The 18796-nt window shown below is 37.6% G+C and overlaps 1 protein-coding gene across 6 annotated transcripts in view; it reads left to right on the forward strand.

Moving 5' to 3' along the window:
* Nucleotides 1–18796, forward strand: part of fat1a (FAT atypical cadherin 1a) — an 80479-nt gene that overhangs the window by 14365 nt on the left and 47318 nt on the right. For all 6 annotated transcript variants that reach the window (XR_006010002.1, XR_006010001.1, XM_041982940.1 and 3 more), the window contains exon 3: nt 11897–12211. Coding sequence is in view for 4 of the 6 variants with exons in the window: in XM_041982940.1 (XP_041838874.1) it covers nt 11897–12211 (315 nt within the window). In the remaining 2 variants the exon portion in view is untranslated. The remainder of the gene's footprint in view (nt 1–11896; nt 12212–18796) is intronic.

Here is an 18796-nt window from a genome sequence, read left to right on the forward strand (position 1 = left end):
TGGATTGGAAAATTTTCAGTCCATTTGAGGTTCACTCTCATTGCTGGTTAAGAGTCGTAAACGAATGCTTATCATGACGAACCTAAACAAGTCTCCACTTCTCAAAGTACATCTTGACTCATCCTGGCACACCTTAGATCAGCCAACAATCAACTACACACAAGAAAAGCTTTTTTCTCCTTTACTGTCGGTGAGTAATTGTCTGACCATTTTTTCATTCAGATTTAGTCACTTCGATGCTTTTATCCAAAGTAACTTGCAAGTAAAAAAAAAGACAAAAAACCCTGCTATGAACATTATGTACTAAACCATTGAAAAAACAGTTCAGAAGAACTGAAGAAATACAAAGTAAATAAGATAAATAGAAGATGTTAGGATATCAATTTTTCTTTGTCAGGAATAAATAAAGGAGAATTTGCAAATATATCTGTTCTTGTGTCATCCTTACTCAAATGGAAAGGGTAACAGAATCCTGTGTGGTGATGAGAACTTACTTTAAAATGTATTGACAGGAAGTTGTGTCTCAGTTTGAAGTGAAGTAATCTAGTATACAAGGTCACCAGACCAGAGTGTGTTCAGTGTACATGAGAAGCAGATGCTGATTGTATAATGTATGCATTGCCCTTTCTTCTTGGATAAAATATGCATTGCCCTTTCACTTGAAGCTGTACGCAGCCTGTGCTGTGAAAGCATTCTTTGTAAAAGCAAACACAACAGTTTGATACATCAAGACAAAGTCTTGTTCCATTTCCACAAAAAAATTGCCAGTCCTTCACTTCCTCCTCTGTCACCTCCATTTTAAAGTAAACAAAATTTTGACACTAATGAAAAGATGTAGTGTTCTTGTTAAGGTCACCCCTTTAGCCATAAAGTATCGCTTTAAAAGTGGCTGCTTTTGCACTCTTTCATTAATTTTCCTTATGTTTGAGATAAAAGTTGAACTGCAAAATGGCACATGACTCCAAATAGTCTTTGCTTGAGTGCTGTTACTGTGGAGACGGGACCAGGAATGTGCAGCGGGACAAAGTTGATTGTAGGTTGCTAAATGAAAAACACACTCTCCCCAGTTAAAAGTATGTTGTTCTTTCAGCCCATTAAATCTTTTTAAAGAAACCTAGAGCAGCCTCGTGCACAAGATGGGTTTTATTATGTGTTAATTCAATGTCATGCTAACATTCACTTAAGTTACAGAAGCTGTGGCTCAGGTGGGGGAGTGGCCGTCTTCTGATTGGTGGTTTAAGCCCCAAGTGTCCTTGGGCAAAAACGCTGAACCACACATTGCCCCTGATATGCTTATTGGTGTGTGATCATGGAGAATAAAGCGCTATGTATGCAGAGTACAAATATATTATTAGAAGCGCTGCGTGAGTGTTTGTGGGAATGGGTGAGTGAGAGCAGCTTTGTTGTAGAAACTAGTGTGGAGCATTTACCATTTAATTACATCTTTTCTTTTTTTAGCTGCAATGCAATGCAGATTTCACAGTTCTGAAGGATGTTTTTTCAACACTGAGCATCTGAACATGTCCAGTAAAGAGTCAGCAGTATTTTTGCTTAATTTAATATAATTCAGTGTTCATGTATTAATTTCATTGTACAGTTTTTGTTAATTAAAGTCTCTGGTCCAGAGTCTGTGTGCCAAATAGCAGCGCAATGCACAAAGTAAAGTCATTTGCAATTATATTCTCAAACTGTTACAGTCCTCTCTACAGCTAACCTGGAGCATCATCCGCAGGGGCTTACTGCTTAATTATTATTAAAAACAAGATGCTACTGTTAACACTAGCCAGAGGTAACACATTTAGTTAACATAGTCAAACTCTAATGCCATCTCTTAAATGAACCCCTAAAAACTTTTGTGTTTATTTGTTTAATTCACATAAAAAAATAAAGTGTAAAATTAACCAGTAGAGGTTTGATAATTATATCTTGGACCATTTAGGGACTACATTGAAATTATTGAATTCCTGTTGCTTCTGTGAGGTTGCCTGGCTGCTGAGACTCACGACATATGATGTTAATTAGTGTGGTGCAGGGTGTAGCTTCATGTTTACTATTCATGTTTTTATTTTATCTGTCTGCAAGAAGCAAATTAAGCATTTTCTAAAATTATTGAAGACCTACATCATAATTATGTCCATATTTTCTTATGCTGTGATTTGCTGATACAATCTCTATTACCGCTGTTGGCAGTATTGATGCTTGGCTTTGTGAATAGTAAGTCAATTGATTATCATATTTAGGTCATTAAAGTGATACCTGGAGAAATTTTATGGTTTTCCACTCAAATTATGTTCTCCTGTGACGTTGGATGCTATCGGCTGAAATCCAGAGTAAGTAGCAGTAATATAGAGAATGCAGAGCTGACTTCATATGTTGGATTACTTAGATGCCTTATGCACAAGACCCTGAGTTCTAACTTCAGGAAAGTGCTTATATGCTCAAACTATATGATCTAAAATCAAATCAGTTAATATCTAAAACATTTCTTTGAAGGCGCTCCCATACTGGCACCCAATGTAAAGTGATGTCTCTTTATCATGTAGATTATCATCTACAGACATCTGTGTAGTGTCCAAGGATAAAATATGCTTAGGAAATATGGTACAGAAGTGAATTGAGATGGAGTTATTGTCATCAGAGGAACCAGCAGAAAGCTCTTTGGGGCTCAGTGTTAGAGTATTTTAACTGCTCTGAAATAGTACTGTGATTTGAGTCAGGGAGTGTTGCTCTGTGGCTTGTGAACAGAGTTTTCAGTAACAATTGAAGCTTTATGTTGTCTGCTAAATCTCTAAATCTGTCTCTGCTAGCTTTAATGGGTTTTAAGAAATATTGAGCTTACTATCAAAACTGCTCTGGTGTTTCATACCGAACTTTACATAATACATTTATCCCCAGAAAAAAAAAAAAACAACAAAAAAACAAAACAAAAACAAAGCAAAACATTCCTATATGATAGCTGCTGACAACCATTTTTTTTGCCATTAACTAACAATTTTCAGTGATGCATGGAGTGGAAATGGCTCACTGGTTCAATAGGGTGTAATATGTCTAGCGTGTTGAGTTAGATATGAGAGATGGGGCTTTATGTGATACTTTATCATCGTTATGATTATTGCTCAGACCGATCCCAACTTTATGACCTCTGTTTGCCCTTAAAACAAAAGCCAGAGGGATTTATGTGAGTCATGCCACTTACTTCAAGCCTGTTCATAGTATGATATTCAGCAATTCATGAGTGCATGTCTTATCAAAGTGGTAGATTTACTAGATTTGTGTTCACGACTGCTTCCAATATAAAACACCAGGGGAAACTATGTTGAGGTTAGTGTTATCACTTCATTGTTAAACTTAACTTTTATATTCACACTACTGACTTCTACTAGTGTGGGCAGAAGCTATGTCTGTTCAAGAGATTGCTACCTAAAATAACATAATAAGGATTTTTCAAGGACGTTTCAAGATTGAACCGAAAGCAAATCAGTTTTTTTCTTAATGAATAATAAAGTGTGAAGTAAGATTTATTGGGAAAAAGTTTCACGAAAATACCAGAAAAAAATATCTAAAAAATTTATAAACTTCTCCATAGTGTAATATATAAATTAGGGCTGTCAAAAATAATGCATTAATGGCATTAACTAATTTATGCAATTAATTGCACAATTTTTTTTTTTTTAACGCAATTAATACATGCCCGGCATAACAAGCCCAATACATCCGTCATTTCGCTGTTATGATGGTGGGACATGGAGGCATCTAGAGGCAAGATGGAAAAGATGAGCCTGATGACTCTATCACCGATTAGAGAATACAAAGTCCATTGATGAAACAACACATGGGCGTCACTCTCGAGGAGGATAAATGTGTTTCCGCCTGTTTGTCTCCTGTTGTTCCGTAGTGAATCATGTCGACTGAAGGTGATCAGCTGATCGGCTTTTCTATCGCTAGTACCGTCTCGCTTGTAGCGTTTGTTCATCGTTCAGGTGAGAAGGAGGAAACTAGCGGTTAACTGTTCATACCAGCACATATTTACCCCAAAGGACACGACCCTTCTCAAACACAGAGGTATGCAGGGGCGGGTCTAGAAAAGTTTTGAAGGGGGAACAGGGAACAGGGTGGAACAAATTTCCATTTTAGCCAGATAATCAGTTTTATCAGAGTTTCTTCATCAGTATCAGCTATTTAACTTTATTTGTCAACATCTTCTGGTTATATTACAGATATTATCACCATATGATAATGTGTAGATGGTTGGTTTAACCATTTGACAGCCCTAATATAAATGCATCAAAGTGACTCATTTATGTACAAGATAGCTGATGTACACAAAGTTTAATTCAGTTTGGTTGCCTCTAGCCATTTTTTTATATTTTTTATGAATGTATTTACTACAGATGTGCACAACCAATCGAGGGATCATCACAAAGTCGACTGCTTTTTTAAAAAAGTTGACTCTTTTGTTTGGTTTTTGGACAATGGATATGTCTCATAGGCGGATATTGTTCTGTTTACAGCGTTGTGGTAAAAGAACAGCGTGGCCCATTTAAGGTCGAGCTAGAGAGGGGAAGAGATGGGATGCACAGCACATCTGCTGGTCTGTGACACAGCGCTGGTTTGAGTCAGCGTTTGGGCGTTCATTTCTTCTTTTCAACTTTACCTGCTTGGTAAAGTGAAGGGAGCTAACCCAGAAGCTAGCTGCAGGCTCAGCCCAGGAGTAATCACCTCGCCTCTTCCTCACAAGCTAGGTTTGGAGGTGGAAGCAGGCAATTTAACAGCTGTTTCTGTTGGAGTTTTCACTGATAGTGGAAGCAACAGACCAGAACAGCACGGTTACTAAACTGTCAAAGAAATGTTGCACTTCAGGAACAAAAAGACCAGATGGAAAGACGAGGAAAATAACTTGTTTTGTTGCAGCTGAATGCTCCTGTGGGCGCAGTGTGTGTTGCATAAACACTTGTTTATGCAACACACACATTATACAAATAACATCTCACACTTATTTTACAGTTTCCATTTGGAGATTAAATGCTTTTCATTTAATTATTGATAATTATGACGTCATGACTAATTGGTTTTGATTGGCCCGACTACTTGACTTCAAAATTCACCATAAATGCCTATCCCTAGTATATACAGCTAGCTAATTAAATACAGTACATGCTTGATGACAGGTGGTGTCAAATTTAACACAACAAATTGTGCACTTTCTGGATAATACCGTAGCAAACCTAGACTATGATAGTCACACTTGCTGCTGCATTTTGCAAATATTTGCCACTTGCTTACCTTCTGCCTATACATACATTATAGTGAAGATAACAAGTCAGCATGTAATGTGCAGTGATCATGACAAAATAAAATGACCCTGTCAGGTTGCTAGCTAGTATTAGAATCACCGGGTTTTATTGCATTGTGTTTTATTTTGCTGGTGTTATCTGAACACTGGGAAAGTGAAATTCCCAGCATGAGAGCTGGGAAATGTCTCTTAAAGTCTGTTAATGCATTGAAAAGGTGGTGCAACCTTTTAAACTCTTACATGCATGTGATGAAAAAAAAAAAACATTTAAAGTTTTTGCCTTCAGCTAATGGCAGCTAAGCTTACCTAAAAGCTTACCTAAATAATTAAATTGGTGCCTATTTAGTGTGTTTCACATTACAACAGCGTAACATATTTTCGGACTGCACTTCAAATCTTTGGATATTTCTGCCTTTTCAGGCATTAACAGGCTTAATATCCCCCAAAACACAGATCTTGGCTACAGATGTCTGGGAACTGGGATGATGTGATATCAAGTTGCTGGGCAATAGAAAGCTTAGTTTAGGACTCATTCTATTACACTAGGCCCAACAACGAGGTATTGGAATTTGAAGCATTTTGCCAAGGCTTTGGAAAGGGGGGGGGGCAGGGCAGTGAGAAAGTTTATGCAAGCCTGTGAGCTCAAGGCCTGAGAAGAAGGAATGTGGGGTAGAGAGGAGCAAAATGAACAGAGGTTTTTCAAACCTCTACAGTATAAGCACAAAAGTAGTGATTTATGCCAAAATAGCCAAAAATGATCACAGCTGTTAGGTCAGTTGTTGATGGCTACAGTACCAGGTTTGGTTCAGAAATGTGCAGAAATAACAGCAAGATTCAAACTGTCTTTTGCTGGGCTGATTGCACATAATGCCTCTGTATGCTCTGACTGGTACCATGCAGTCAACTGTTTCAGAGCAAGTCTTACATCTTAAAAAAGTGGATAAGTAAGTCATCAGTGTGACTTTTGAGTTATTAGAATGAACTAGAGATTAGGCACACATAAACATAAAATACCTGCTGGTCTCAATAACTAAAAATCTGCTGGCCGTCTGAAGCTTCGACTGCATTGCCACTGTGCTCAAGTAGCTTTGAAGAACAAAGCCAGAGGGGAAAGAAAAGAGCAAGGAAAAAAAAAGCGGAAAGCAAATCTGGCAGAGGCTGTTGCACAGCTTTTTTTTCTTTTTTTTTCTTTGTGGCCTCAGGGCAGGTCTTTCGCCATCTTTACTGGGTAGGCTAGGTATAGGATGGGTGTGGTGTCTAAATACTTCAGATTCATTTTTCACGTGCTTTTTAGATACTGCTCACCCAAGAGCTATGGCAGATGGCTTTTCATATGACCTGTTATTTTTAGTTATTATTTATTTTTTGTCAAAATACATCAAATTACTTTTTTTTTGTCTCTCTCACTCTCTCTTTTTTAAAAGTGGACATGAACAAACAACATTTTAAATGTTGACAATAACCACTTAATCCCTTTGTTTTAAGATTACTATGAAGTTATCTTCTGTATGCTGACAGCTACAAGCTCAGACGCATTGACCCTAGTAAAACTAGAATAGTTGTACTTCGCTGGTGACTGCAACTCAAATCACTAAGCACTCGAGCATGATATCGCCCTTCCAGAAGCACAGAAGAGGTCTCATATTTTTCCGAGTTGTCTCTTCCTTTGCTCATGCTTTGTCTTTTTGGTGCAAATGCATGTGCACACATGACTACCTCTGCCTTGCTGTTCCTGTTCTCCTCACGTCACCTTTTTCACCTGAATTTTCACACTAATCTTTGACATCCTTTATTTAATGATGCTTTTTTTCTCTCTAATTCTCTTAAAGCGTCTCTGAGGCATTCGTCCTCCTCTTCCTTTTTGTCTTTGGTCAGGTCACAAATGCCTTTGCTTTACTGACAAATGTTATTTTCTTCTAACAGTGGTTCTAAAACTTCATCAACAAGGGTGCTTTCACACCAGGATAGTCTGCTAGACTTGGTACGATTGGGGACTCAGTTCAACTGGTGGGGTGCATCATTCTACCAGACCAAGTTTGTGATCACGCTGCACTACTCAAACGAATCTGACCTTTTAGATAACGTATTTCACTCCCCGCCAGAGGCGGCGCTGCATCAAGAATTACTGAACACGAAGACGAGACACACAGTGAAAAAAAAAAAAAAAATTTAAATCATTAATCTATTGTTTAATGTAGGATGTCTGTGTCTACCACATAACAGCTAAACATGGAGCTGCATCAGAGCCTAGCGATCTTGAGTTGAACACATTTTTTTTCTGAATTTTTACCATGTTATTCCACATCTGACCACAAGCCATTTCTCTCGTCCAGAGCTGCCTATCATCCCACACGTTTGTATGTTTTGGTTGTGTTTACCACAATGCTGCATGCTGAGCCCACAGTAAACTTTGCTTTGTAGTCCACTTCCTGTATTTGGTCCTCTTGAGGCAGACCGATATTTGAGATTGTAGGCGGACTGAGTCAGCTTCTTTGATCCGAATCAGGATATGTTTGCGGATTCACAATTCCCCAAATGAAGTAGACTTTCCGAGCAAATAGACTAGAATTCAATTCAAAAAGTGCTGGTGAGAACAAATTATAGATTATAAATATATTATTTTTATATTTTAGAAAAAATATTTGGTCTTATTTTTTTTCACATGATTTGTAGTGTTTCAATCTCTTTGTCATAATAAGGTAAAATTACACAGAGTTAAAAACTGTTGATTAAATGAGTGCACAGATTAAAGCTCTGTCCGCTTTAAGCAAGTGTTTTTGCTATCAAGTCATCTCATTTTCATTCTGCTCATACTGGTGAGTGTAAATTTTGCTGTGACTTGTGGCTTTACAAAACTTTTGCTGCCTATTTTTCTTGCTTGGCTACTCTTCTTATTACATGCCTCAAGCTAAGCTGAGAGAGCTGTAATGATGACTGATGACAAGATACAATTCCTGGATGAAAATGCAGGAACGAAGTAAAACAGGGCTAGAGAATAAATGAGACGAATGCCGCACTTGAGGTAAATTTGAGAATCTCTTATTATCCAGACACAAAAAGTTTCTCAAGTTACAGCAAGTGAACAAAGGCAAGAACAGCACAAAGGTATTCTATGTAAACTATTAGAAATGTGTTGTGGAGGCTCCATATAAAAGACACCAGAGACTTGAAAACTGGTAATAGATAACTAACAATAGAAAATGGACAACACCCAAATCTGGTCATTTTTGCTCATAACATTAATTAATTTTAGGTCTGGGTGATATGGCAATTTGATTGTTCTCAATTATAATATTGCAAGTTAATGCTGTCAATTTCAAAATTGCATTAATAATGACCACGGGGGCATTGTGTCTTTTGCTATGAAATGTGAAACTGCTGTTATAATCATTTTGTTGCCTCAGTTAGGCCTGTCGCGATAAGCAATAAGTCAATTAATTGAACGATAAGAAAATAAGAGCACGATAAGTTTGCCGGCCGCGATAATTTTTTTTCGTCCCCCCTTTACCATAGACTGTGTATGACAATAGGTTTCACTATGGAGTATTTCGACTAAACGCTCTGGTTTCTTGCGGAGTGATCTCTCTAGTGTCACACTTGACTGCAGCATGTTGCAGCACGAGCCGGTAAGCCGCATTTGTTTTGCACGGCTGCCAACACGCAATGGCCGTGAGACTTGCGTATTTAAGTGGCTTCTCACGCTCTCGCGCTAAACCTCCGATTCTCATGCTGAAATATGTAAATAATAGATGCAAGCATCTCCTCTTTTATTGTTTCGCTGCTTCCCACATGTAAGCAGAACACACACATTCTAGCTTACGACGTCAGTACAAAGCCCCCACTTCCTGGTCTACCGTAATAACCCCTGTAATCCGCAGGCACATTACGCAAATAGAATCAGCCTATATACTACCGTATATGACAAAATACACATTAAGAGCAATGCCGGCTAATCGAGAGGTTTGGGAGGATTCCCAGTGGGCCGCATAACTTTTGGGCCGGTGTCCCGGCGTATGTGAATGTGGTATCCCAGCTAACTGCTGGGTTGTAGTTACTTATAAGGCCAACAGAGGGCAGAATGACTTTGTTTCACAAGCAGTAGATTTTGAAGAGCAGAAGAAGAACACGGGTTTTTGTTCGATGTAAAGTGCTGAAGTTTGGTTCGTCATTAAAACCGGCATGCTTGTCTACTTGTCTGGAGTTTATTTGAAGATGCAACAGTGAAAAAGGCGCTTTTATTTATTTAGTTTATTGACCTTTGAAAATGTGTACTTGCATTATTACGGCATATGTCACTATATTAGTTGAGAATGGTCTCAAAATGACACATTAGCGCTCTGCGCAATATTATCGTTTATCGCGATAATTTCTGAGAAAATTTATCGTACAGCTAAATTTGTTATCGTGACAGGCCTAGCCTCAGTTTGACTGTTTTCATAAGGGGTGGCAGCCACACATGATGGATTTATGCTTTTCTGTTTGACACTTGAACTGCAAGAAACAGCGCATTGGCCCATATTTTCATGCTTTCTGCACCTTTTCAATTAACTAAACAAACAGTAGCATATCAGTATCGGTCTGATGAGCAAAACTGGGCCGATATTAACAGCTGATATTTATTTTCGTCTAATTGCTGTTTGTGTATGTGTGTCGGGAAGAGGAGGGGGTTTAACCATGCAGCCATGTTTGGACATGTGACAGCGATGCAGCACTACATTGTGGGATGTAACTGAAGTTTGAAGCAATGTCAGCTGTGTGGTAATTTTTCACGGTGTCAAAAGAAGATATTTGAAAAGCAGTATGCGGTATTTGCAAAGTCGAAGTGATGCGAGGAGGATGTCGTGTCAAATCATTCAACACCACAAATTTGAGATTTCATCTGGAAAACTACCATCCAGAAGCTCACAAACAATGGCGGGAAGCTAACGCCCCTAATATTTGCATCATTTTTACTTTGTACAGAATTTGATCATCTTAAACCTTTTGAAACAAAATATATATATCGACATCTGTAAATATCCGTTATCGGCCGTAACAGTAATATTAATATCTGACATCGTATTTTGGTATTGGCTAAATTTTCATATCGCTCCGTCCCAAGAAATGTCTTATGCTTATACTAAGATTGATGTTAATTTATTCATGATTTAATTTTGAGATGTTTTTTTCTTTTGCCAGCTTTACTTTTATTTGTCAAATATATCCAGACATTTCCACTGCAGTTATTCAGGTGGTGTGAATAACACAAACATGGGAATTGCTGCTAAAAGGATTGTTGAAGCTTTTCTTGTCATGACAGTAATTGTAAATTTTAGTTTGTCCATGTTTATAGAGTCTGTATTTGTTGTAATATAGTAGCACTTGAACATACTACAAACTTCACAACCATTTAAGTTGTACAATCTATGGCTGTGAAGGCAACATTACCTTCCAGTCACTGACAAGCCCAACATTGATACAGCATTGTGATCGATTGATCCATCGTTCAATCAGTCAGTCAGTTAGTCAATCAAAAGTCGACATTGTGGGACATTACTGAATCCATTTAGCTGCACACTAAAAATCTGATCATTACCTGATTTCTGGAACAACAAAAAAACAACAAGATTTTCCCCAATACTTTCATGTCTGCAAACATGTAGCCAAGTTATCAGCTATAATGTGTCTTTGTCACCAGAACTTTAACAGTCAATAAGATGATCTAGTTGTTGTTTTGTTCAAAATGAATGTATGAATGAATGATGTCACTGTTGTTTTACCATGACGGTCATCTCGCTGTCACCATCGCTTGATCGTTTCCTACGAAAAAAAAAAAAAAGAAATTCTATAAGTCCTATAGAGATTTGTAACTTGATTAAAATCAATCCAATATTAGGTAATTAATTCAAATTATATATGATAGGAGCAGTTACTGTTTACATACACAAAATACAGGCTAAATCATTTACACTTTTAAACAAACGCACACTGGCATGCACTCTTAGCCTTTACCACACTGTAGTGTACCCACTGAGTCACACAGAAATGAAATGCACAAAAGCAAAGCAAACTCACTGAACTTCCCTGTTAGCTTTTCCTTAGAAAGATCAACACGCAACTTTCAAACCGTTTTAAGCCTCCAGCACTAGAACATGTAACCTGGTGACTGGGAGTGTTAGAAGAATTGATGTCTTACATCAGTCCAGCACATCTCTGTCAAATGCTACATGATATAGATTTACATATTTCTTTCATATTGCAGGATGTAGTCATTCACCACTCTATTTAAACATTGTCATCCTTCTTTACTTATATGTGTGCTTGAAAGCTCATTTGTTTGCTCAGCTGAAGGTTAGAGCCCCCGCATGGCAGTGAAATGTAAACAGGAGAGCGCTGACTGGTTGTTACCTTGACATGTTTCAGGAAAGGTCCCTTTAACCAACCCATACAACTGCCTGTTCAGGGGCAGCTGTTGTTCCCCTTTCTTCACAGCCAGAAATCAATTTAACTGAGTTGAAAATGCAGGCAGTGATGTGAGGTTCGGGTCATGTGTTGTATATAAAAATATTCTCCTACATACTGCAGGCTCAAGAGTGTAATTATGATTTTTTTCTCATCTCTTAGGTGTCATTCGAACACAAGAGCTTCTGGATCATGAAACAACACCTCACTATTGGCTAACAGTCTACGCTATGGATCGCGGTGTGGTGCCCCTTTCTGCTTTTGTTGATGTCTACATTGAAGTGCAGGATGTCAACGACAATGCACCACAAACCTCCGAACCTGTCTACTATCCGTCTGTTATGGAGAACTCTCCAAAAGATGTGTCAATCATCCAGATAAACGCCGTTGATCCAGATGCCAAGGCCAGTGATAAACTCACCTACAGGATCACCAGTGGCAATCCCCAGGGTTTCTTTGCCATTAACACCAAAACAGGTAGGACAGCTGTTGGTGGGATAAAAATTTATATTATGTTCAAGTTACATCAATGCAGGCTGAAATCTGCTACTGAGACGTGAGCTTTGATTGTAATCTGGGACAAATGGTAACAGGATATATGTGTTTGTTGTGAAAATGAGATCATGAGGTGAAGCGTTAAAAGGCAAGACCTTTTACAACCTTTTTAGTATGTCTTCATCTAGATTATTAAATATTAACTACACTGCCTTATATTGCCAATGTTGGGTCTCACAATTGTCATGTGAGCAGTGGTCCGTTGAAGTAAGCTGATATCCTAAATACATAGCAGGCAGGAAATTAGCTTGAGATACCATATGTGCCATCTTCATCTCAGCATATCAACTACTTAAAAGGCCATAAATGTGGCAAATAAAAAGATTGTTTTGTACAGTAGTGCATGGCTAGTGACTGGCTTCTGTGAGGCTCCTGTTTCCTTTTAAAAGGAAGAGCTATATGAACACCCAGAACGGGACTGGGCTGAGCCTATGGGGGGTTTTGCACTCTTAACACTGTAAAGTGTGTTCTCATATGGTTCTCTGGAAGTGGTGTGATGATTAATATTTCATTGGGTTCTTTTAAAGTAGCTGGAGCAGGCTATGCTTCGTGTTGCAGTAGAAAAAAATAAAAAAGAAATACTTGAGAGAGGTGCAAAGTGAACCTCTGTTGCAGACACAGCTTTCCTTTAGATATACAGATTTGTTCATATTAAATTATAAAGTAAAAAGTGCTATGCCTTTGTGCAAATTTTAATGCATATCCTGTTAGAATATTTGTATCTTTTCTCTACAAAGTAAACTGATAGAAAATGCATTAAAGAAATCAGCTTGTGTTTATAAATTACAGTATGTGAAAGTTAAACTCAGCATCTGTGTCTGTTATTCTTTCTCAGCTAACTCTCTCACAGGTTCATCTCTGCTTATAGTGTAACTGATCAGAAAACATGAAATAATAATGATGGGTAGTTTAGCAGTTGCTCTTGTTTGTTGCTGCATACGTGTGTGGTCTTGTTTCCCAAGGTAGTCACATCAACAAATGAGTTATTTTTGTTGGAACTGGCAATGTGAATTTTTTGACCAAATAAGGATTCAGTGTGTAAGTTGCCCCCCAAACAAGCTTCACAGTTATAGATTCCCTGATGGACAGGGAAAGAAAGAAAAAACAAATGATAAAGGAGAAGGACAACCTTTCTGTATGCACATATAGTTTGTGTTTTGCTTGCATGCATGAAAAAATCTGCTTACACATGCAGATAATGAGTCTGAGCTATTGAAACGAGAACGATCAATTTTATAACTTTCAGCAAATGAATCATAGGAACTAAAACATTGTTTTAACAACAAAAACAAATCTTAAAAAAAGCTGATATATCAATTTTTTTCATCATCTATTTATTTAGATTTTTATCCCTCTATAGATGATCAACCTTGGGGCTATACCTGATAATATAAATGAAGCAACTACAGTAAACTCCTTGAGTCCTTGTTGCTTAGAGATTTTCATAAATGCTCACCCAAAAATTACAGTGCATCTTTTATTTAGCAGTTAGATAAAGTCTTCTTATCCTACATGTAGATTCTAGGATATTTAATAAAGCTTCTGGAAAGATCCACCTCAGGCAAAACTTGTACAGTAAAATTTGCATATGCTGCCAGAGGAGCTCACCAAGCCCCCCAGCAAGAAAGGAGGAAAAAAAGGGGGGAAACATTATGCAAAAGGATAAGGCCCATTCATGCATAACAAAGCATGTTAAAACTTTCAGCAGTGGAACACCAGAGCCTTGTGTCAGGTTCAACAAAGACTTGTTTGGACAAAGAAAACTTTACTGAATCACTGCTACTAACTGCTGTTGCATTTTATTTTAAAATTTAGTGGAAGTAGAAATGTTAGAGTAAGCAGAAGTTGACAGTTTAAAGTTAACAGTTTAAAGTTTCTCCCTTAAGGATGGGTAATGATTTGGTTGAGACTTCGGAGTTGACACCAGACACTCTCTGAGTGCTGAACCACCCTCTCTCCAAATCGCGATGAAGCTGACTTCACTCTGAGTTCTTTGTGTCTTATTTTATGATAGAAAAATACCCATCAAGAAATGTATGTGTGGAAAGGAAAGAAGAGCAAACAAGCAAACACACACACACACACACACACACATATATATATACTTTTTAAAATTAATTTCAAACTCTTAATTGCTCAAAAAAAGCCTGACAACTGACATTATCAGCGCATTTTGTGAAATGTTTACATTTACAACATGCAAGTATCTGTAATTGCATGTTCTAAAAATGCATGGGACGGCCCTGTCTTGGCACATCTATAAAGTGCTCCGAAAATGTGGCAAAAAGAAAGACATTAAGGCCTATGTTTTTGTGGGTTATGAAACATCATAGCTACGCGTTTCAAGCTAACTGGCTCTCTCATGGTCTACTACCTTAAACCACCCTCGCAGCCTAAACTTTTTGAGTAAGAAGGATTCACTTGATGTCTTTGGTGGTTGGGTGGCTACCCTTTTTTCAGCCAAACTCACACTGACTCAGTAAAGCATGGGATGAAAGGCTTAGACCTACTTCATTTCTGCCAAGTAAACAAGGCCTGCTGTTTTGGATGCTCCCTGACTTTACTTTGTCATTTAAGTGCAAGACCAGCTCTTCTGTCCCACAGACACTGTTGCAGTCCCAACGTCTGAGAGCTTAACAGCTTGATATATCCTTGCTTTTGAAATGACTGAAATAAGGAAACCAGACTGAGTTGTATAGAGGAGGAAATTTTTCCTCACAGCTTCATAGGAATTATGTTTTGTAAAACAGTAAGAGATTGCTGAATTTGAATATTCGTGTTCAAGTCTAAAAATATAAGAGATGAACTAGCGCTCGGTTGTCTGGTAGCTCATATCTCATACCACCCACAGACATGACCACAGTTGTTCCAGGCTCCTGGTCTTGATTCAGCAGCTAAGGAGAATTGAATGTCCTGCATAGGAGTCAGAAGTTGCAGTTTGCAACAGGATCTTAGACAGATACTGGTGCGAATGTGCTCTGTGTAAAATATCTGTTGAATGGAAGAAAAATCAAAGTGTTTATTACTTGGGTGTAAATTTATAATAAAGCCAGTTTGTTCACACATACAGCTCTTGAGACAGCCAACCCACTACCATTCTAGTTTTATTTTCTCCCCATAAAAAATATGTCAACACTCTGATCCAGTTGATCTGAGATTGTTGACACAAGTTGCCCACCTTTTTCTGTGGGAGAGTGAGTAGTGTTTATTGCCTGCTGAATCACTCCCTGTCTTCTCCGAAATGTTTCTGCTCTGCTACGGACTTTGACCAGAGGTTTGATGCCAGAAAACGCATGTGTTAGGAAAGAGCAACCAAGCAGAACAAGTAGAGCACACAGACACACACACCACACAGGAAGTTTTCCATACCTAAGCCAAGAATAGAAATCTTGAGCAAAGAGTTTTATGATTTTATCTGTCTTATCTTGCTGCACGTTCATGACCCTACTTCCTGTTGTGGCTTTACAGTTTTTTTTAGTATTAGCACTTTTTTTTGTCCCCCAGTGTTGTCCACTGACCTTTAAAAACAGATGAGCTTTAGTTTATGATAACCCAACACAGGATATTTCAGATTAGAGCCTCTGAAGCCTGTAAAAGACTCCACCCTATAATAACAGCACCTACCTGTATTTGTCACCGGACTGTAGTGTACTTACTCCTGACTACAGGTTACCTCTAATCAGATATACCTGTCCATAAATGCTCTTTAATGGCTGCTTTCATTCCAGTTGTTGAACCCAAATGAAGAAAGGTAAATCTAAGGTGAAGTCTGGAAGTTTTTTTTTAACCTCTTTAGCCCACTCCTTTTGTTCGCCTGTAGATAGCGGCTCATTGTCATGAACTGAAACAAGATACAGCTAGCAGTCCTTTGGCAGGCTTGTACACCTTCATCAGGCATTATGTGCATTTGTTATCCCTGGAGCTGAATGGAAAGGAAGGGAAACCGCCAATAGGCTTTGCAACCATGAATCATCTACCTTTTCTGCTTCTCATATCAACTTTTAATAATGCCTGCTCTTTTGTGGAGAGAAGACACACACATGCTTGTGTTATCAGTCATTCACGAAAGTCTAAACCACTATCAAGGGAAGTGAGCTAGGAAATAGATATTTCCAACAACTTCCTGATGTTTCCGGTGATTTGAGGGAAAACAATTGTCACAGTTCTCATAAAGACTTTTATGCCTTAAAACTTGAAAGTGGGGTCATGGTGGCTCTGAGTGCTCAGGTTCAGTATAACCTGCAACCTATGTGGCATGATGCTTTTCTTGTATCTGTGATTTTTTTTTTGTCCTCTTAACACAGGAACAGGTGCCAGTGTTTGGCATTGTGAGTGAATTGGTTTGAAGATGTTTTTAAAAATTGAAGTATTAAATGTTTTTAAAAAATTGTATATAGGTAATCTTGTAATCTCGGCCAGATGCAGAGATCAGTTTACTGGAGTTTACTGGAGAAGCATAGTAATAGTGATATTTAGGTGCATCATCACAAATCAAGTGGCTGATTTGCCATTTTGTTACATTTACACAGTTATATTCTGAATTCATGAGCAAGTAATTTGGCAAATCTGAAATAAAAGAAGTAGACTGCTACTGCTAGCTGTTGTTTGTCAGAGTTGACCCCATCCTAAAACAAAACTTCCAACAAGGAATAGCAAACAAAACCTGTCACCTGTCATGTACAAAAATAAAAACAATAAGATTTTGATAAACTCATTCTCATATAGACACATTTTAAGATTTCTGACATGTCAACTAATAATGACCATTTTTTCCCTCTAGAAACAGAATCACCTGTATAGTTACATGAATAAAAAAATTTTGTTTCCATTTTCTGCATAAATTCATTGAAAGCATGGCTGCTTTTAGAGTGAGGTTGAGTAAAGTAAACCTATGCTACCAAACATCAGGACATCGAGCAGACAAGACACTTTGTAACATTATAACATGGCTGCACAGCAGGGTTGGGCAATATATCGAGATTTTCAAATATATCGAGACTTTATCAGATGTGATATACAATGAAGGAATATCGTTTATATCGAGATAGCTTTTTTTGAGTTAAAAACATCTTTTCTTTTGCATTTTGCACAGCTGTATTTTTGTTATGGTCGTTGAAAAGTATTTTTCTTTCATTTTGTTTTAGGAGCATTTAATTTAATATAAAGCTGCTTTACTTTCTGTCAACTGTTTTAATGCACATGTGCTGCTGATCCTTAATAAAAGTGTATTTAGCACTGAAGGCTGTAAATTAGAACTGTCTCTTTGGTTACTTGACAAAAAAAAAAAAAAAAAAAAAAAAAACTCGAGATATATATCGTATATCATGATTGAGGTAAAAAATATTGAGATATAAGATTTGGTTTATATTGCCCAGTCCTATGTAAGGCTATCGATATAATGATATTTTTCATATCAATTAGTGTTTAAAATGATAAAAGGACTTCGTGGGAGTTTCCAAATATATATATATAGATATAGATATATATATAGCTATATATATATATATATATATATATATCGTCATTCATGTAAAAATTATCGAGACATAAAATGTGGTTCATATGGCCCAGCCCTACTGCACAGTCAGTAAGACACACTTATAGATGTATAAGATCTAAAAGTGTGAAAGAAAAAAGACAGCACTGAACAAAAATTAAGTAGCACATGTAGATTTGTTGGATGTTGTTGCCTGTGTGGTAACTTCTAAAAGCCTCATCCTACCATAAGGAGGCAAAACTGACCTCCACAGAAATTTTTTTCTTCTAGACCTCTGCACAGTTGTAGGTAAAGCTAAGAGTTAATGTTGGTAATGTTAAGTTTATGTAGCTCTTTTTATCATTATCATTTTCACCCTTTTTAAGCTCTTGGGGTTGTCCATCAGTTCAATTAACACCTTCCTTAGCAGGTTTACTTTATTGTTTAACATTTAATCATTCAGTTTTACTAAGAGTATGCATGCAAAGCATACCTGATAACCAAGTCATACACCAACATTCATAATGCCATTTTATTTTTATTCTCCTTATCACATTTGTGCATTTTGTTAGATTTTATGTTAGCATATCTGAACATGGGTCAGAAGTACCTTTTCTTCTATAATGGTACTAAATGCTCCATTCATTTAGTTATCTTGACATTCACTTTCACAAGGACTTGGGAACCTGAATCCCCCATAGTTCATACTCTTCCACAACATGGTTGTCTTTTCAGATTACAAATTAGCCTTGCAGCTGTGAGGTGCTGAGATATTTCAATCCTAATGTAAACATTGCTCCCCCACCTTAATTCCTTTTATTCATTTTCACATGGCCCTCATGTATGTATGGATGTGTTTGCCTTTGCTCATAAAGCCTCTCTTGGTACATTATGTATGTTTCTGGAGGGGAAATTTGTTGGACTACACAGACCTTAAAATGGCATGCCAAGCATTGCATTCCCTCTCAATAGAAAACAATTGCCAGCATGTCTCTTTTAGTTGCATTTTGGAAGCTCAGTTATTAAAAAAG

The sequence above is a fragment of the Melanotaenia boesemani genome, chromosome 4 (assembly GCF_017639745.1).
Source record: "Melanotaenia boesemani isolate fMelBoe1 chromosome 4, fMelBoe1.pri, whole genome shotgun sequence".
NCBI classification, from domain to species: Eukaryota; Metazoa; Chordata; class Actinopteri; order Atheriniformes; family Melanotaeniidae; genus Melanotaenia; species Melanotaenia boesemani.